Source organism: Miniopterus natalensis, chromosome 1 (assembly GCF_054644295.1).
Source record: "Miniopterus natalensis isolate mMinNat1 chromosome 1, mMinNat1.hap1, whole genome shotgun sequence".
Classification (NCBI taxonomy): domain Eukaryota; kingdom Metazoa; phylum Chordata; class Mammalia; order Chiroptera; family Miniopteridae; genus Miniopterus; species Miniopterus natalensis.
The window spans coordinates 125,523,682-125,544,850 of NC_142081.1; the positions used below are offsets into that span (position 1 = coordinate 125,523,682).

A 21,169-nucleotide genomic window follows, 5' to 3' on the forward strand; every position below is an offset into this window, starting at 1 on the left:
CCCCCACTGGGGATCAAGCCCACAACCTGGGCATGTGCCCTGACTTGGAATTGAACTGCATCACAGGTTGCAGTCTCCTGGATCACAGGTTGATGCTCAGCCACTGAGCCATCCTGGCTGGGCATCACACATTTTTATACAACAATAGTGAACTCTCAGAAAGGGAAACTAAAAAAGCAATCCCATTTACCATCTCTACAAAAAAATTAAGATACTTAGAAATAAACTCAGCCAAGGAGGTAAAAGACCTGTACTCTGAAAACTATAGGACGTTTAAAAAAGAGTTAGAGGAAGATATAAACAACTGGAAGAATATACCGTATTCATGGATTGGCAGAATTAACATCATTAAAATGTCCATACTACCCAAAGCAATCCATAAATTCAGTGCAATCCCTATTAAAATACCAATGGCATATTTCACAGATCTAGAACAAACACTCCAAAAATTTATATGGAACCTAAAAGGACCCTAAATAGCCACGGCAATCTTGAGAAAGAAGAACAAAGTTGGAGGGATCACAATACCAGATACCAAGTTATACTACAAAGCCACTGTAATCAAAACAGCCTGGTACTGGCACAAGAACAGGCATATAGATCAATAGAACAGAATAGAGAACCCAGAAATTCACCCAAGCCTTTATGCTCAATTAATATTTGATAAAGGAGGCAAGAGCATACAATGGAGTAAAAACAGTCTCTTCAGTAAATGGTATTGGGAAAATTGGACAGGTATATGCAAAAAAATGCAGCTAGACCACCAACTCACACCATACACAAGAATAAACTCAAAATGGATAAAAGACATAAATTCTTAAAGAAAACGTAGGCAGCAAAATCTCAGAGATCTCTCGCAGCAGTATGTTTGCCGATATATTTGAATTTTTAAAATGAGGGTCACTTATGTCTGTATATCTTGCCAGCACTTGAATGACTGGTGACTAAGGTGGCAATGATAGGGAGTCTTGAAATAGCAACTAGGCTTCATTGTGTATCATGGTTATTAATATATCCATTCTTCATCTCCTTTATGGAGTTCTTTAAGCTCCAGAATTTGTTTGGTTCTTTTTATAGTTTTCTTCTCTTTGGTAAAGTACTCCTTCTGTTCACTAATTTTATTTCTGAGCTCAATGAACTGCCTTTTGAGTTTTCTTGTGTCTTGTTGAGTTTCTTCATGACTGCTATTTTGATTTCTCTCTCATTTATATCACAACCAGCGGTTATTTTGAGTTTCTTTCTGGAGAACTGTCATTTTCTTTCTTTGTTAGTGTTACCTTGGTGGTCCATGCTGTTTAATGGGTTGTTTCTCTGCTGGTGCATTTGAAGTAGTGAACACTTTTCTTATTTAGGGACATTTGGTTTCCACAATTCAGCAGGTTGATAATTTGGGGTCTGTCTTTAGTTTTCCAGCAGGTGGTGGGGTAGCACAGGATTTGTTTTCTCTTACTGTGCTACTTAAGCTTGGGGAGAGGGGTGCGGTGATTCAAGGTGTGGGAGGCTTAGCCTTGGACATGGGAGTGGTGGCAGCAGGCTGACCAGGGTGGTGGGTGCTGGTGCTGGATCCGGGTTGCCTGGGTCTCAGGGCGCCACCACCATGGCAGGCAGGGGGATGTGGCCAGTTGAGGGGAGCCAGTTTGTGAGCCCACTGAGCTGCCGCCTCATTCCCCTTGGCCACTGGCAGCACTGTGCTGTGGCCAGGGGGCTGGAGACTTGTCTCTGCTGCTGCTACTGGTCTGTGGTGGTGTGAGCACTGCTGCAACTGGGCAGGGATCTGGATTTTGGGGTGGGGCTAGGAATGCTGCTGGACTGTTGCCCCCTGATGGTCTGCAGTGTGGGGGCTGCACCCTAACCCATCCACAACTACTGGGTTTGCTGGGGCTGTGGGCTCAGCCTGCTGCAGCTATGGGCCTGTCCCTGTTCTCCCTCCACCCTGCCTCTCCTGCACATTCCAATAAGCCCACCTTTGAGGTCCTGGTGTGTGGACCACTTAGTGTGTCGAGCAGAGGAGCCTTTGTTGGGTTCTGGATAGCCGACTAGTTGTAGATTTCAGGGGAGATACAAAGGGTCGTCTCACTTTGCCATGATGCTGATGTCACTCACTAAAATATCCATTTCAGCCAATGCACACAGGTTTATGGTTTCGATGGTGCTTTTATGGTCTTGATGCAGAGAAAAATAGCATAGGCCTGTCCTAAGTGAGAGTCATTCTTGTTTTTTTCATTTGGCTTCATTGTAACACATCATAGAAGAGGAAAGCTAAGGATTTTTAGATAGCCTTTTGGCAAAATGTGGTCTAAGTGCTTCAAAGTTGTGAAACTGGACTACTGGGTACAAAAAGAAAATGAATGTCAAATACTTCTGTAAATTGTTAAGTATGATGCAAACCTAGAATGTTCTTGTTAGTTCTCACCAGAAAAATCAGGTAATGTCTCATTTTACAAGATGAAGATGAAGGAATGTAAATGTAGAAGCAATGCAAGAGAAGATTTTGTGGAAATTTTTTCCTTTAATATTTTGGAAAGAGGTGTGTGTTTTTTAGTATTTCTAGATAAATTGAAAAAAATAGTGTACTTTAAACTTAATGTTGGTTCCAAGGTATACATAGCTTCCTTGTGGGGCACTGGTTCACCAAATCATGCTAAACTTAATAAGAGAGAGTAAAGCACCACTCTATCAAGATACAGAGATAGGTCACAAAATCCCTACAGAATGCCTGGAAAGACTTGTTATACAGTTGTTGTTTACAGAAGTCTTAGACTTACGGAAAGAAGGTGCCTTCTAGAGTTGCAGGGCACTTAATTATTGCTACTAGGAAAACATAAAATAATTCTATGAGGTAGTAACATGCTGACGGAAATGATAGAATGGGGTGGGTTTGGGGTGGGGCATTACAAAACAACAGACTTCTAAAGATTTTTAAGCTGTGATTCTGGAGAGGGAAATGTTAAAAATAGCATTAATATTGAATTTGTTTATCAATCCCCTTCATTTTCAAGATTTTAACATTTTGGACTATTCCTACTGTGAAGTTCTTTCTTAATCAGCATTGTTTTTCCGACTTTAATTATAACTATAATAAAGTACAGCTCTAATCTGTGCTTTCAGTTTTCTCCACTTTCAGAATATTTAATTTGTTGCCTCCCTCACCATCACACGGTCAGCCTTGCCCACTTGATTCCATTTAGTGGTATATATAGGTCACTACGTATCTGTTTGGGTAACTTTTACGTTTAGTTTTCACGTTCCAGTTCAATTCTAGGATGTTTATCCTGTACATCAGAAGTAATTTCACAGTTTTATTCAATTGTGCCATTTAATAATATTATAAAACACAAAGTTAAAATTAGATTGAACCAGATATGCCACTAGTTAGATTTTCTTTCTTTTTTAATCCACAACCGAGGGTATGGTTTTTTTGTGTGTTTTTTTAACAGATTTTTAGAGAGGAAGGGAAAGAAACATCAATGTGAGAGAGAAATATCGATGGGTTGCCTCTCGAATGGAGATTAAATCCGCAACCTAGGTATGTGCCCTGACTGATCATCAAACCTGCCACTTTTTGGAGTGCTGGCTGATGCTCCGACCAACTGAGCCACCCAGCCAAGGGACTAGTTTGATTTTCTTGCACATAGAATTTTTTCCTAAGAACTGAAAACTTAAAAATTCACTCCAGATAATTGTATAACAGATGAAATTTCTCTTGTTTCAAAATAGTTTATGTTCAAGTGTTTTTCAGTATTTGTGTTTCTAACACGATTCCTGGCATGACAGTTCCTTAGTCATTGTTCTTTAAATCTGTGTTAAATAGGAAGACTCATTTTTACACTGATTGATTTTGGGTTCTTGGTCTATTTCTGACACTTTCAGAAAATATTAGAATTCTAATGATTTATTTAAGTAATTTTTTCCCATTTCTCAAATGTGTATTCAGTTTAGCAACTCTTTGGATGCAAACACATGAAAGCTAAAACAGTTAATATTCCTAAGACTTTAACTTTGTACATGGCAGGCAGAACACTGTGTCTCAACCCAATGTTGAGTCAGGTATCTTCCCGATTAAAAACAGGCCTCATGTTTACATCACCAAGGCAGTGCCTTTCCACTCTGAATTTTAACTCTATTCAAACTCTCACAGCGGTTATGCTAGTTTCTCCTAAGGCAGAGATGAGTTTAATAAACTCATTTATTGTATCAGTCACGTGCTATATGATTGCCCAAGACCCCACTTCATTTTGCTCATTTAGACAACTGTCCCATAGTAATTTTATCTTTTGAAGGATACAGGTCATTGCCCAACTTCTTCCTATTCTTTTTTTCATTCATTTTCTCTGTACTTAACTTTTCAGCTCCTTGATCAACAAGTTTTTCCTCATTTCTTCACCGCAAAATACATGTTTTTAATATTTACAAACTGCGCAGTGTATTTCCTTTGCACATTAACCTATTTACAGTTGGATAATGAATTGCAATGCTTTAAATGGGCAAATGTACTTGATCTTAATACATTTTATGTTACACTTATTTCTATAACATTTAAAATGAGAATGATATAAAAATTTAACTTAAGAGTATCAACAGTTACTGAAAATATATTAAATTTGGAAACGTGTATGTGTGTGTGGTTTGTATGTGTTTATCAAATTGGTCTCAAAAAGAGAATGGGACATTACCTCCCAGCCGTAATCTCAGCTGTAACTTGACGGGAGCCTTTCCACAGGTTAGTGTTGAGTGAATGCGCATCTACTTGTATTTGTTGTGCGTTGCTATTGGCATGGGCTTCACTATCATTCTTTCTAAAATGGAATTTTCCCCCTCTTTAAAGTGGGGGTTGTTTTGGACAATGTACATTAAGTAGAAGTCGGGGACGAAGAAAACATTTCTGTGAGGGTTGTGGAGTCACCTTTCTTGGAGCTGTGGCGGGAAGGTGGCAGGTGACACCCGCTTCCCCTCTGAGATGAGAGCAGGGGCTGCGGGCAGACAGCCGCCCTCCCGCTGGTTCCCGGCGCATCGCCCGAGGCTGCTCAGCGGCAGGTGCGGGGACCCACTGCTGGCCCTTGGGGACACAGCTTCTCCAGGAAGAGCCCTGAGCAGGCGAGTGACCTCAGTTCCTTCTCTCGGACTCGCCCACCAGGCAAACCCCTGCTCTAGGGGCGGGTGGAGAGAGCCCAGGTCCTCTGCGGAGAGGAAGGCAGGGAGGCAGGGAGGCAGGGAGGCGGGCCCTGCCCTTTCTGATGGTCAAATCATCCTGGAAATTAGCGCATGTCTGTCGTTCACACCGACTGAGGATGAGAAAGTGGGACAGAAGCACGCTAGGTGCTCAAGAGAGACCTGCTGCGTGTTTTAAATCCTGCTCTAGGTGACCCACAACATGGCTCACTCACGCCTTGACTGGCTTGGTAAACCAGGTTTTATTCGGGGGAAGGAATCGTTCTTGTAAGGGAGAATTTCCTCCATTTCAGCTTGTTCCGTTTAACTGAAGACTTTCTCCTTCGTTTCTTGTCCTGCGCTTTATAAACCGAGTGTCCCGGCCACTCCTAAGAGGAGACGTGATGCTAATTTCCATCCCTTGATTTTTATTCATGACATTGAAACTTACAATTTAGTTAGAAAGCTGCTATTTCCCATGCTGAAACATTGTTGAGCCCCATGACAAAGGTCTGCGCCTTGGTTTTGTCTGAGTTACTTAAAAGCCCGTGTGTCTCTCCTGAGTGTGAGGAAGCAGCTGCCACGGAGCCCGAGGCTCAGGAGGGAGACTCAGAGCCCGCTTCTGGCCTGTGGCTGGTTGGCTTTGTGACCCTGGGCGATCGACCTATAATCTCTCTGAGCCTTTGTTGCCTCTTATGTAAAATTGGGGACTTGGACTAAATCACTGATTTTCATACCTTAAAAAAATTTTTTTCAAAGACTAGAACTTTAAAAAATATTTTTTTCATGAAACTGTATTATATAAAACAGAGACTTAGAGCTATCTAGCTAAAGGAGGGATGGAGACTCAAGCTCTGCAATGCTAACTTGTCCCCGGTGGAAACTCAGATTCCTATGGGATATAGTTTGAGAACTACCAGTAGTGAGAAAAATCCTTCTAATTATAAATCCTTTGAATTTAAAGTTACCGATGCATTGTTTTTATGTGCATAAGTTCCTCACCTTTCTATATTTTTGGTAAATGGAAAAATGTAAATAAAACTGCAGATGCGTTCTCCTTATTAATGTTGGACTTCAAGCTCCTTCCACCATCTGAACAGAATCCTCACCTAGAAATAAATAAATAAATAAATATTTAGGAAAAGCGCTTTTTGGGGAAAAGATAGTCACATTAGTGGTTTCTTAATTCAAGTTGTGTAAAAATGTGCTTTACATTGTACGTATTGTTTATTAATGGTAACATAAAATTGATTCAGTAAAGGCCTCTCTCTGTGAGGTGCTGAGTTAGTACCACAAGGCCTGTCGAGCAAGGTCGCTGCCACCCTCTCCGTGTAATAAGGCCTGTCGCTCATGCTCCTGGTAAAGTGTGACGGAGAACAGCCTCTGAAAATACTGGGGAACATCTCAGGCAACAAATTTGTCTTCACACCTAAAACTTGGAAAGGCATTGGGTATCACATTATCATGATCGCCACAGTGTTTATGTTTAGCAGAGTATTTTAAACGCCGTTTCAGGCTTTTAGGGAGAGGATACCTTTTACAGGAAAGGCTTAAGTTAAGAATACTCTAGATTGGGATATGTAATGCGGTTTGCAATATCCCCACACATTTTATAGTGAAGAAGACTATAATTATAGTTAGTTGAATGTTTCCAAATGTATCCCTAATTTCTAGAAAGAAATGTTTCAGTCATAGAACAGACAGCAAAATAGCTTTATTTATTTATTTATTTTTGCTGGTAGAATTTTCACATGACCTATGACAGTACCGCTTTTGTCATTTTAGGTTGAAAAACTAATGGCATAGAACATACTTTGAGATTTTAATTTTCTAAAAGTGTAAGAATAGAAAAGTCACTTTAAGGAAAAATTCATTAAAATGGAAAACAAGTCCTTAAACTTTTAAAAAGGGAAGTTTTTCTAAGACTTGCAAAGTAATGCACTCAGTGTGAGATATGACTTGACTCGTTTGAACTTCTTTGAACCAATGGGATGAAACATCACTTTTCTCAAGTTATGTTTATTCAACAGACCAAGATTAATTATGCTTTTTATCAGGTTAATCTCAATAGCATTACATATACATGCTTTCTGTTATCTAAAATTAAAATAGTAGAAATTGAGTTTATCTTATTTATGTGATTATTTTTCTGTTTACGCAATCCCCAAGTTAGGTCTAGTCTCTAAAAGCATTGTTTAAAGGACGCATTTCATAAACTCTTTATCATTCCTATAATAATGTCTCTTATTAAACTGAAATAGTATAAATATATTTGACTTCCTTCAGATGCAGCAGGAGCTTGAAAAAAACTCTAACTAGAAAACTAAAAGAAGGTATGTTGCCAAAATTTGCTAATTAAATTGAAACATGATTGATTTCTGAAACACACTGTAAGTGGGAAAGGGCATTTTCCATGTTCGGGTAACAGGCGCTGCACCACGTGTTTTCTTGTCCGAAGTGAGTGAACAGTGAAAGCGCAGCGTGAGGAAGATGCGCTTATTCTGCATCTACTCATCGTGTCCTGTAGCTTTTAGAAATCTCAAAAGTCCGTGTATGTCTCTCTTTTTTAAATCCCCCCCCCCCCCCCCCCCCGGCCGAGGAGATGTTTTTACTGATTTTAGAGGGAGAGGGAGGGAGGGAGAGAAAGCTAGATAGAGAGAGAAGCATTGATATGAAAGATAAACATCAATTGATTACCTCCAGTTCCTGCCCCCACCGGACATCAAACCGGAAACCTAGGTAAGTGCCCTGATGGGAATCGAACCTGCAACCTTTAGTTGCAAGGGACAGTCCTACAGCTGAGCCACCCAGCCAGGCCCGTGCATCTCTCATGTCTGGCCACCCCCTTCCTTTCCTCTGTGATGCTGATGGAATGTCAGCTGAAACTGTTGCCAGAAATCTGGGCGTCACCCACTTCTCATGATTTCATCAGCGTAGGACCTAGTCAAGCAGCTACAGTTCACCTAGCTATCACCCGAGGGCGACATTTAGATCTCCAGTCACTGACTTTGTCAGTCATTTACCTTCTGCCCTCAGGAAAATCTCCAGATTTCTTTGCATGGAGTAACAACACCGAAGTCCATTGTTTTTGCCAAATAATTCAGACTTGCCTCTAGGTGCCACTTCCCCTCCTCTGCCCCTTTGCTCCAGCGTCTGGGCAAACGAGGCAATTCGGCTCCACAGGAGCCCCCCTCACCCCTAGTCTCGGCACCTGCTGCCGTTCTCTTTCTGGCATACGTTTCCCGTGTCCTTCGGGTATCAACTTACACATCCCCGCCACCCAGAAGCCAGCCACACTGACGCAAAACTGGAATGTCCCTTCTGTGTGCTCCAGTGGGGCCCTGTTTTATATTTGCCATGGTACATATGACTCTGAGTGGAAACTGCCAATTGCTTTTTAAAAATTGGGATGTAACGTAACATTCACTGTTTGAAAGTGTACAAGTCAGTGATTTTTAGTACATCAACTATGTTGTCAAACCATCACCACTCCCTAATTCCAGAATATTTCCATCACACCAAAAACAAACCCTGTTCATATAAGCCCCGAGTCCCAACTCTCCCCTCCCCAGTCTACTGGTCACGACAAATCCGCTTCTATTTTTCCCCATGGATTTGCTTGTTCTTGACATTTCCTAGAAATGGAATCAATCATTGTGTAGCCTTTTGTGGTTGGCACCTTTCACTTAGCGTGATGTCAAAGTTCACCCATTTTGTCACGTGTGGCGTTCCTCATTTCTTACTAGAGTGACTGACGCTGCTCTGCTGGGTGGATGAACAGCACTTGTCTCCCCGTGACCCTGGACCCCAGCAAGCATCGTGGGTTGACCAGCATGTGAAACCACTCTTTCTTTTTTAGATCCTTCTGAGTTTCTATCATGGTCTTTGACAATACTAAGTTCTGGGTTTTGGAACATGATTGTATGAGTGATAACCGTAATAGAAGTTGGGGACTGCTTTGTTTTCTAAAATGTGTAGGCGTGGAAAACAATTGCTGTGTAAACTTTTTATGCTTTGAATCCCTCCAAGGGAGGCTCCCGAGCTGCTTCCCAGTGAACACACATGGTTTTGATGTCCTGCGCTCGCCTTCTGCGGAAAGGCCGCAGCTGCTGAAGGAACGCAGACCCGGGTGATTCATCTAACTGAAGTCGGGCGGAAGGAGACGCTGCAAAGAATGACCCCGGCCTTTAAGTTGGGATTTGGGACTTTAATTTCTTTGGATTAGTAACACACAAGGACATCAGGACTTTTTTACACTTTAGCTCTTTTGGACTTCAACAGAAAGATTTTGGATTTTAATTTTTTAAGATGATAATCCTTTAATTATATCACTACGAAATTAATGAGAGATGTTATTTTAATTTTGGAACATCACTACATATTTACATAATTTGGAAAATATTTTATAAAGGGTAATTTGGAATATTTAATTTTTATATCTTGACATTGTTATTTGATCTCACTGCAGAAACCCTGGGAGGCTACATTGGGAAATATGGTTTGTATACACAATTTTGGGATAGGAAGTGTCTCTGAGTTCAGGATGGACATTGAGATCATTCAATTAATAGACCATTCTGTCCCATTTCAGAGCCTAGAGCAAAATCTAATTCTTTCAGCAGAAAGAAAGGTCCAAAAGAGTCCCAGAAGGATCCACTTATTAATAGGGAAGGACATATGATAGAAATATTATATAATGTTTGGTGTACAATAGGAAAGATATTAGAAAGTGGTGAATTAAAGTTTATGGGCTTTGAGAGGCACTTGCTTTTCATTACAGCAGCAGCTTACACTAGTATGTACAAGTGTGTTGGGAGCCGGTGACGTGTCTGGACATGGTCCACGCCACCTGAGGGCCTGGAGCCAGGGACTCGACCCTCGCCACAAGTTCCTGTGAGGAGCCAAAATAAAGATAATTACCAAGGCCTGGGCTCATGCAGGAGGCAGGATGTTTACGCTGAAAGTGTGTTTTGCAGCCTTGAAAGAACTACTTTGTATCACCCTCACCTCATTACCAGTTGTTTGTTACTCACTATATAATAAAGGCGCTGAAGCCATTTGGGGTGCACCTCATTGGAGGGCAGCCCTCCTGATCCCATGACTTTGTTTGTCTCGTTAACCCCCCCTCCCCCCCAAACTCAGGTTTGTTAGTCTTTCAGGCTGGTTCCTGACAATTAGCCATCAGGGAAATACAAATCAAAACCACAGTGAGACACCAATTCAGACCTACAAGGATGGCTATAATAAAAAAACAAATACAACTACTGACAAGGATGTGGAAATTGAAATCCACATACATTGCTGATGGGAATACAAACTGGTGCTCGCATTGGAAAACAGTTTGGTGGTTTATCAAAATGTTAGCTGTCATATGAGCTAGCAATTACACTGCTCAGTACCTACCCAAGAGAAATAAAAACAGTCCACACAAAAACTTGTACAATAATGTTCATAGCAACATGATTCATAATAGTCAAAGAGTAGAAACAACCCAAATGCTCATCACTTGGTAAATGGCTAAACAAAATGTGGTGTATCAATATAATAAAATATTATTTTGCAACAGGAACAAAATGTTGATACATGCTATACAAGAATGAGCCTTGAAACTTGTGCTAAGTGAAAGAAAACAGGCACAAAAGGCCACATACATTGTATGATTTGCTTTATCTTATTTTAATTTATCTTTATTGCTGAAAGTATTACAGATATCCCCTCCCCCCCACTGAACCCTTCTATCCTGCACCTGACCAACCCCCAGCCTTCCCTATACTATCGCCTGTATCCTCGGGTTATGCATTTATGCCTGTAAATTCTTTGACTAATCTCTCCCCACCCACTCCCCACCCCCTGCCTTCCCTCTGAGATTCCTCAGTCTGCCTCTGGATCTATTCTGTTCATCAGTTTATTGTGATACTTGTCTTTCTCTGACTGGCTTATTTTGCTTAGCATAGTACTCTCCAGTTGAATGATTCATTTTAAATTAAATCTCCAGAAGACAAAAATACACAAAGGCAGAAAGTAAATTAATGGTGTCTGGGGTTAGGTTAGGGCAATATGGGTGAATAAATATGCTCTAAAATTAGACTGAGGTGTGGCTGCACAATTCTGTGAATTTAAAAGCCAATGATTTTACACTTTAAATGGATAAACTATATGGTATATGAATTATATTTCAATAAAGCTGCTAAAAAATTAAAGGGAACAGCCATCATAATAAGAACACAATAAATCAAGGAATTATCTTTGAAATAGTTTTATAAATAAGGTGATAGAATGAACTTACTCAAATGCCAAAACTAACATGGAACATTTCAATAGGACGCCTCTAACTCAAAACAAATGAAAATGCAGTTGCCTGAATATCTAAAAAATATATGTAGGTAAGCTTATTAAATAAAAGATGTTTTATCAGTTTTTAATCAGGTATTTGAAATACCACAGGCACAGACATAGAGTAAGGCTACGTAAAAATGTGCAAGAAATTTCAAGGGGCTGCTCATTGGTCTCTTGGACCAGAACCGATTAGAGAATGCTTACAGAAGTGATAAGCCTCTGGACAAAATAAACTTCAACATGGCCTTAAAATCTGAAAGCTCCTGCAGGGTAACAAATGAGAAATACCATTAGTTCCTGAGCTCCTGCATTTTCCCTACTGAGATGGTGTCGAATCAGACAGACTTGGACTCTCATCCACCAACTGACAGAATCCAAGAGACGCTGAGGTAGGAAAAAAAGGGTGATCCAGTTCCTACATGAAGAAAATATTTGGATGGACTTAAAGTCTTGGAAGATTGCTAATAGGACAACGACAGACAGAACTGAATTTAATACCCAGTGTATTTCCCGAAAGTAAATATTGTATCAAATGTAGGCTGAAGGAGCCTTAACTTCTATTAGTAAACCTAAATATTTTACTAAAACCACCTTTGTTAAAATAAAACACAATAAAAATTGTATTTTACTCCAGTGATATTTATATGTCATAATATCAAAATAACTTATTTAAAAGTGAGTTATATAACTTAGTATATAAAGTATACGGGGTGCGTAAAAGTTGGTTTACAGTTGTCAGTACATGAAACAGTTTATTCTTGTATTATTTATTAATTATTATATTTATTTGTATTACAATTGTAAACGTACTTTCCCCCACCCCTGTACAGTGTGACCTAATAGACTATTTGCAAGGGTTCTCAGCTATAATTACTCTCGACTCCACTATTATTCATGCTTTAGCTCACACATTCCTTTATTTCCAAAACTTACAGGAAAATGAAACTGTTAAGTGCAGGAATCTGAAAGTGATAGAGACTTTTTTGGGGATATTAATAATGTATCTGTGGAAAATCTAGAAGTTGAACATAATTATATTACAGCCAGGGCAGCACAGCTTATGCCTGTAGAGACCCTGCAGAGGCCAGAGTCATTGGATCACTAGGGGGGAGGGGCAGGAGGGCGGGCTGTGGGAAGAGGGAGGAGGAGAGAAGAGTTTGGGGGCCGGGGAGGGAAGAGGGGGAAAGAAAGGACAATAATTATAATGGGATAAAGAAATGCGAGGTCAAAGGAGAAATACATGTATAGGTTAAAATTACATGTATATAATACGCTGTCCTGGACAGCTCAAAACTGAAAATAGAATTGTGGTTTCTCAACCAGAAAGTCAAGGAATCACAGAATTTGTTAAATGGGAAAAGGCCTTAGCACATTGTCAATCTTACTCTTCCTACCAAGCATTGCCAGGCAATCAGTCAACATCAGAGAAATACAAGGGAATCTCCAAATCTACCAAATCATTCTTTGATCTAGAAAGTCATAAAAAATGAAAAAACTTTCATCTTAGAAATCAATTTCACTCAATGACTTTGTAGAGAAATAACATGTAAACATAACCAAATAAACATCATTTACTTTTTAAAAATTTATATATTATAAACTTTTAAATTTATAAATATACAAATTGATTGAAAAATGATTCACTATATATAAATTTCAGAATCCCTGAACTATACAGTTCTAATTAATTTCCTGCCTCATTGTATCATCTAAAGTTGTTTCAGCAAATGTGTTTTCTTATTTGTTAATTTATTGTTTTAAAATGTAAATATAATTTAACTTACTGTTAATTTTACTTTGAATTATTGTCTTTTCTGTGCACTTCTTTATTATTTTTTTACTTTTATTTTTATTTCTTTAATGTTTCTTTACCTTTATTGATGAGACCATTACAGATGTCCCCCTTTTAACCCCACTGATCCCTTCCACCCCACATCCATCCCACCCCCAGGCCCTCCCCACACCAATGACCCCATCCATGGGCCATGCCCATAAACATACAAGTTCCCTGATTAATCTCTCCCCACTCACACCCCCCTCCCTGCTTTCCCTCTGAGATCCCTCAGTTTGTTCCAAGCTTCTATGTTACTGGACCCACTTTGTTCATCAGTTTATTTTGTTTATTGAGATCATTTGGTACTTGTCCTTCTCTGACTGGCTTATTTCACTTAGCTTAATACTCTCTAGTTCCCTCCATGCTGTGCCAAAGGCCAAAAGGTCCTTCTTCTTCACAGCCGCATAGTATTCCACGGTGTGAATGTGCCACAGCTTTTTATTGACTCATCTACTAATGGACACTGGGCTGTTTCCAAATCTTAGCTATTGTGAATTGCGCTGCTATGAACATAGAGGTGCGTAAGTTCTTTGCAATTGGTGTTTGGGGTTCCTTAGGATATATTCCCAGAAGTGGGATCACTGGGTCAAATGGCAGGTCAATTTTTAATCTTTTGAGGAACCTCCATACTGTTTTCCATAGTGGCTGCCCCAGTCTGCATTCCCACCAGCAGTGTACTAGGGAGCCCTTTTCTCCACACCCTCGCCAGCACTTGTCCTTTGTTGACTTGTTGATGGAGCCATTCTGACAGGTGTGAAGTGACACCTCACTGGGGTTTTAATTTGCATCTCTCTGATGATTAGGGACGTTGAGCATTTTTTCATATGTCTCTTAGCCACTTGTATGTCCTCTTTGGAGAAGTGTCTATTTAGGTCCATTGCCCATTTTTTAATTGGATTGTTTGTCTTTTGTTAAGTTGTATAAGTTCCTTATATATTTTGGATATTAACCCTTTATCCGATGTGTCATTGGCAAATATGTTCTCCCATACAGTGGGCTCCCTTTTCATTTTGTTGATGGTTTCCTTTGCTGTGCAGAAGCTTTTTATTTTGATGCAGTCCCATTTGTTTATTTTCTCCTTAGTTTCTCTTGCCCTAGATGTATCAGCAAACACATTGCTATGATGTCTGAGATTTTAATGCCTATGTTTTCCTCTAGGATTTTTATGGTTTCATGCCTTACATTTAAATCTTCTATCCATTTTGAATTTACTTTTGGGTATGGTATAAGTTGGTGGTCCAGTTTCACTTTTTTGCTTGTATCTGTCCAACTTTTCCAACACCATTTATTGAAAAGACTGTCTTTACTCCATTGTATGTTCTTGCTTCCTTCGTTAAATATTAATTGACCATAATGGCATGGGTCAATTTCTGGGTTCTCTGTTCTGTTCCACTGATGAATATGTCTGTTCTTATGCCAGTACCACGCTGTTTTGATTACAGTGGCTTTGTATTATAACTTGATATCTGGTATTTTGATTCCTCCAACTTTGTTCTTCTTTCTCAAGATTGCCATGGCTATTTGGGGTGTTTTTTGGCTCCAGATAAATTTTCGAAGTGTTTTTTCTAGATCTGTGAAATATGCTGTTGGTATTTTAATAGGGATTGCATTGAATTTATAAATTGCTTTGGGTAGTATGGACATTTTAATGATATTAATTCTTCCAATCCATGAGCATGATATGTTCTTCCACTTGTTTAAACCTTCCTCTATTTCTTTTTTCAGTGTCCTGTAGTTTTCTGAGTAAAGGTCTTTTACATCTTTGGTTAAGTTTATTCCTAGGTATCTTATTTTTTTAGTTGCAATGGTAAATGGGATTGTTTTTTTAGTTTCTGTTTCTGAGAGTTCATTATTGGTGTATAAAAATGCCATCAATTTCTGGGTGTTAATTTTATATCCTGCTACCTTGCTGAATTCATTTATTAAATCTAGTAGTTTTCTGGTGGAGTCTTTAGGATTCTCTATGTACAATATCATGTCATATGCAAATAATGACAGTTTTGTTACTTCCTTTCCAATTTGGATACCTTTTATGTTTTCTTCTTGTCTAATCGCTGTGGCTAGGACTTCCAGTACTATGTTGAATAAGAGTGGTGAAAGTGGACACTCCTGTCTTGTTCCTGGTTCTTAGGGGAAATGGTTTTAGTTTTTGTCCATTGAGTATGATGTTGGCTATAGGTTTGTCATATATGGCCTTTATTATGTTGAGGTATGATCCCTCTATTCCCATGTTGCTGAGAGTTTTTATCAAAAATGGGTGTTGAATTTTATCGAATGCTTTTTCTGCATCTATTGATATGATCATGTGATTTTTATCTTTCAGTTTGTTTATGTGATGTATCACATTTGTTGATTTGCGAATATTATACCAGCCTTGCATCCCTGGAATAAATCCCACTTGGTCATGGTGTATGATCCTTTTAATATATTGCTGGATCCAATTTGCTAATATTTTGTTGAGGATTTTAGCATCTATGTTCATCAGGGATATTGGTCTGTAATTCTCTTTCTTTGTAGTGTCTTTATCTGGTTTTGGAATTAGGCTAATGCTGGCCTCTCAAAAAGAGTTTGGAAGTGTTCCTTCCTCTTGGATATTTTGAAATAGTTTGAGGAGGATAGGTGTTAATTCTTCTTTGAATGTTTGGTAAAACTCCCCTGTAAAGCCATCTGGGCCAGGGCTTTTGTGTGTCGGGAGCCCTTTGATTACTGCTTCAATTTCATCAGCAGTTATTGGCCTGTTTAGACTTTCTGACTCTTCCTGATTGAGTTTTGAAAGGTTGTATTTTTCTAGGAATTCATCCCAAGTTGTCCAGCTTGGTGGCATATAGTTCATAGTATTTTCTTACAATCCTTTGTATTTCTGTTGGGTCAGTTGTTATTTCACCTCTTTTGTCTCTGATTTTGTTTATCTGGGTTTTCTCTCTTTGTTTCTTGATGAGTCTGGCTAAAGGTTGATCAATCTTGTTTATCTTTTCAAAGAACCAGCTCTTGGTTTCATTGATCTTTTGTATTGTTTTTTAGTCTCTATGTCATTTATTTCTGCTCTAATCTTTATTATTTCTTTCCTTCTACTTAGTTTGGGCTTTTCCTGTTGTTCCCTTTCTAAGTTTTTAAGTTGTAGGGTTAGAGAGTCTATTAAAAGTTTTTCTTGTTTTCTAAGGTAGGCTTGTAGTGCTATAAACTTTCCTCTCAGGACTTCTTTCATTGTGTCCCATAGATTTGGAGTTGTTGTGTGTTCATTTTTATTTGTTTCCAGGAAGTTTTTTATTTCTTTCTTAATCTCTTTGGTAACCCATTCATTGTTTAAAAATATGCTTTTCAGTCTCCATGTGTTTAAATGTCTTTTAGTGTTTTTATTGTAGTTGATTTCTAGTTTCATGCCATCATGATCTGAGAAGATGCCTGAAATGATTTCAATCTTCTTGAACTTATAGAGACTTGTTTTGTGTCCTAATGTGTGGTCTATCTTTGAGAATGTCCCGTGTGTCTGTGCACTTCTTTAAATCCAAATCAATTCTAAATGCTGTTTTCAAAAAGTTACATTTTCCTAATAAGGCAGTATACTGGGAAACATTTTCTTTCTTTACGATTCTATAATTATTAAACAACCATCCTACTTTTTATTCATGTTTCGTGAATCATTTTAGTAGCTAATAATGTTTTTTTCAGAAAGCTGGAGTTTTAAAAATGCATATTTAAAGATGTTTAATTTAGTGAATACTGTGGACATTTTCCTCTTAAGGAATAAATTTCAGACATACAATTTAAAAAACAGGCAGACTTGGAGTTAGGAGAGGTGAATTGTGGCTTCAGGAACACCCCCTGCCCAGTTACATTATACATTAGAAAGCACCTTAAATTCTTTTGGACTCAATTTTTTGATGTAAGATGGACTAAAGTTCTCTGCAGCCAATTCCAACTTCAAAATTCTTCAATTCCTATTCTATAAGAAAAGTTAGCAGGAATATGGAAGGCAACTGCCAGACATTCACTTTACAAACAACCCTGCACCTGCAGAGATCTTTCTTTAAAACATATCACTGATTTTTAGAGACAAGAGTAACCCATTTTCAAAGAAGACTCCTCAGTTCTGATAAATTTGTATTTTTTGACTCATAAAAGCAATATTGTCCATAATGAAAATTAAGACATTTTAAATTACCTATCAAGTCAAAATCCAACAAATCTTCACAAAACAGTAAGAATCAAGCACTTACTTTTACTTGAAGATCCTCAGAGCTTTCTGGTGACATGTACAAAGCAAGCAGCACTGGCAGAATGTTTGTGACCGCGACAGCCCGGGCATGCTCCGGAGTGTGTCTCCCAATCTGTGCCAAGGCCCAGGCAGTAGCAGCCTTAATATGGTCTTCTGGTTCTTCTGACAAGCAGACTGACAACTGGGGTACACCCTGCAGCGTTGATCAAAAGAGCAAGTGTTACGACTCTAGAGCAGGATTAGAGCCTTCTGTGTCTCTCAGACATTAGAAGAAATCATTTTGGCCTTGACCCTTTTGTTCCTAAATGGTTCAATAAATGAGCACAGCACAGGGGCTGTCATTTTTCAAGTCAATAAAATGACTAGAACCAGTTTACCTTAATTATCCATTACAATCCAACTAAATTATCTCTGCTAGCCTTTACTCCCCAAACAGAGGCATTCAGCCAAACAACAGATACCACAGATTTATATATAGGGAAAATCAGATTCCACTGTGACAAATTTAAAATGTTTAGATTTTGAAGACTTTTATTTTCCTTTGTTAAAAAAGTTAACTTAGAATCCTTTAAATTGTCTTTTCACTAAGTATAGCGGATCTGACGACAAAATAACTACTATAGATTTGAAATCCAATGAGTAATATGAGCCAGAATTCTATTTTAAGTAACTTTTACATTAAATACAAAACCTTTCCTGAACTAGTAAATACATTTCCATTCATTTTGGTCAATTTTTAATTTATTTTATTTTATTTTAAATATGTTTTAAAATTTATCTTAGAAAAGGAGGGAAGGGAGGGAGAGAGAGAGGGAGAGAGAGAAACATCTGTGTGAGAAACATCAGTCATCTGCCCCCTGCCCGACCCCACTGGGGATCGAGCCCTGTCCTGACCAGGAATCAAACTGGTGACCTTTTGGTGCATGTGACGATGCTCAGGCAACGGAGCCACACCAGCCAGGACTTGGTTAACTTTTAAATGATAGTTTTGCCTATTTTAACATGACTGAATGTCAAAGTAGAAATGATTACTTTTGTCACACAAATAGCATGTGCTTGTATTTTGAACTTTCAGCTTCAGTTTTATCGAAATAATCAAAACAGAATTAAATGACCTCAAATACATCTGTTTCTATATCTAAGGCAGCATCAAATAGCCAAATCAAATTATAATTCTGGATTCTGTATAGGAATGATTTTATAACTAATTTGAGACTATAACAATTATCACCTTAAATTTAGTACCACTAAGGCCAATGTCACATTGCCATGCTCCCATAGCAAAGTCCAAGTGATCATACACACTTTTTCCCCTGTGCCTTTACATTTGGTTATTAAGACCAATTTCTTGAAGAGATCTGCCATATTTCTTCATTGGCTTCTTTCTTCCAACTAAAACTGTTTGTCTGGCAATACAAAAGGTCAGACCTGTCTTCCCAATGAGGCAACTTAACAGAAAGTCTGTTCTCTGGGACGTATCAAAACTGCAGAAGCTGGAGGGAGCGAAGTCAGCCCCCCCAACCCCATCCTCCAGACTCTGACTCACTGGCCTCAGATGTTATGAATAGCAAACAAGAGAAGAAACATGCATGTGCTTGGAAAAGTATAAAGTATTATTTAAATGTGAAGTGCTGCTATTAATCCTTAGGGTGCTATGTGGGGAAAAGAAAGAAAGACACAGAACTGTGCATTTGCCTCAAACTGCTGCTGCCGCCTTGATCTTCAACCAACTGAGAGACAAGTAGGTGGGAGAGGCCAGCAGCAACTCTGCCCTCGACCAAAGGAGGGGAGCGCCTCCTGGTTAGTTTGGGGAGGACATAGAGAAAGCAAAAGCAATTGCTGCTGCTTTCATCTTTCTTCCTATGTGTAAGCTTTCTGACGATCCACAGCGGAACCAAGAATCAAAAATCCCAGTAATATCCCCACAGTGACCCTTCAGAAAGCAGCACTACTATTCTAGTCACTATCATAGTCTCTGGTAATAAAAGAACAAAAGGAAAAGCGTAGGATAAAAACCAAGTAAAGCAAAGAATTATCAAGGAATAGGTAGAAAATAAAGATCTGAGGGTCCCTTTTATTCTGAGGATTAGCAAGGGATAAAAAAAATCCACACTTCTGTTTAACATACAGAGCAGATTTCCCATGCTGATAAGAAACCCACACGCTAGAGGGTTGCTGGAGACACGAAGCACACAGCCTCTGAAGCATTGCTCAGATCCATATTTATGCACTCAATCAATATTTTTGAGCACCTACTATGTGTCAAGGCTACACTGTATGGTGGGTTAATACCAAATTGTAAATTGAGATGAAGCAAATTCCTAAAACAACGACACAGCATCGCTCTCTGACATGTGCTCTGAATTGCCTTCATCTAAAAAGAGAAATTAGTTCATGAAAGCGGAAGGAAAATGGATAAGAAGGGATGTCCTAGCCGTTGTCATCTTCTACCCAAATGACAGGAAAGGGGAGGATGACTCCTGGGCATGTAATTACACTAGTTGTCTTTAGTCACAGTGTGCTTCACGTGTTTGTAAATGTACACAGTCACCCTTCAGGATGCAAACACACTGAGTATTTCAAAACAGGTAATACTAATATTTGGAAGTATTGATATTTTGTAGATATTAAATACTGAGTAAAACTTTAAACTGCCTACAGAGTAAACCTTACTTCAAGCATTGCTTTCAAAAACTTACTAATAAGCCTTGACAACATGCCAAATAATTCTTCAGGTTCCTTTCACTCTGGTCAGTCATATTTGATAACCTGTGGGAGAGTATTACTGTGGTTCTGTCTTAGAATATCTCACTGCAGTAACCAGAAGAAAATCAAGAACAAACCTTGCTAATGATCACCGCCATTGCCAGGTTCTCCGAATGAGCCGCCACATAGCCCAGCATCATGATGCCAGGCAGCCTTATGTTTCCTTTGCAGGACCCAATGCAGTCAATCACGGCGGCAACTCCTCCTGCGTTAACTATCAACTGCGAAAGCTGAGGGGAAGGAAGGAGAGCTAGGCGGCTGTGACTGGACAGGATAGGATGGTCTGTAAACATTACTATTGTCAAACATTTTCACTTAGGACCTAAAAACACCTGGTAAAATTTGAAAAAATATGATTTAGTGAAATTACTATACTTATTAAAGAAATATGCAAGTACAATAATTCTATTTTGAATGTACAAATATACTCACTGTGCAGAGTTTACTCTGTGCTTCATTTTTCATGCATCAGTGGCACAACTTTTATCTCTAATGGATGTCAAAACTCCCACCTAGACACTAAGCTTAGGCTAGTTCGTAACTAGCTAACTACTGAAAGCCCCAAGCACAATGTCTGAGCATGAAGCAGATTACTCCTTGACTGCTGAACGACAATGTCAGACTTGAAATAGCCTCGCCTAGTTATCCCCCTTTGCAAACAGTGATTACTAGCTGATTACATTTCAATTATAAAAAAATTTCAAACAAATAAAGATGTTAGGTGAAATAAAGAATGAGGACTTTAAACTTTAGTGAAATGAAACTGATCAGTCAAAATATACCCAGAAAAAGATACAACTGCAGAAGGCACCCAGGCCTGCTCCATCTCTATGCCTTTGGCATCTGAGAACTCAGGGCGGAACCACCAC

The 21,169-nt window shown here is 39.0% G+C and overlaps 1 protein-coding gene across 1 annotated transcript; it reads right to left on the reverse strand.

Moving 5' to 3' along the window:
* Nucleotides 1–5,906: 5,906 nt before the first annotated feature.
* On the reverse strand, nt 5,907–20,593 carry LOC148094382 (uncharacterized). The gene is made up of 3 exons (XM_087823018.1): nt 20,378–20,593; nt 17,536–17,727; nt 5,907–6,257 (listed from the first exon to the last, which is right to left on the reverse strand). The coding sequence occupies exons 1-3, from the start codon at nt 20,591–20,593 to the stop codon at nt 6,210–6,212; spliced, it is 456 nt and encodes a 151-aa protein (XP_087679144.1). The 3' UTR covers nt 5,907–6,209.
* Between the last annotated feature and the right edge of the window lie 576 nt (nt 20,594–21,169).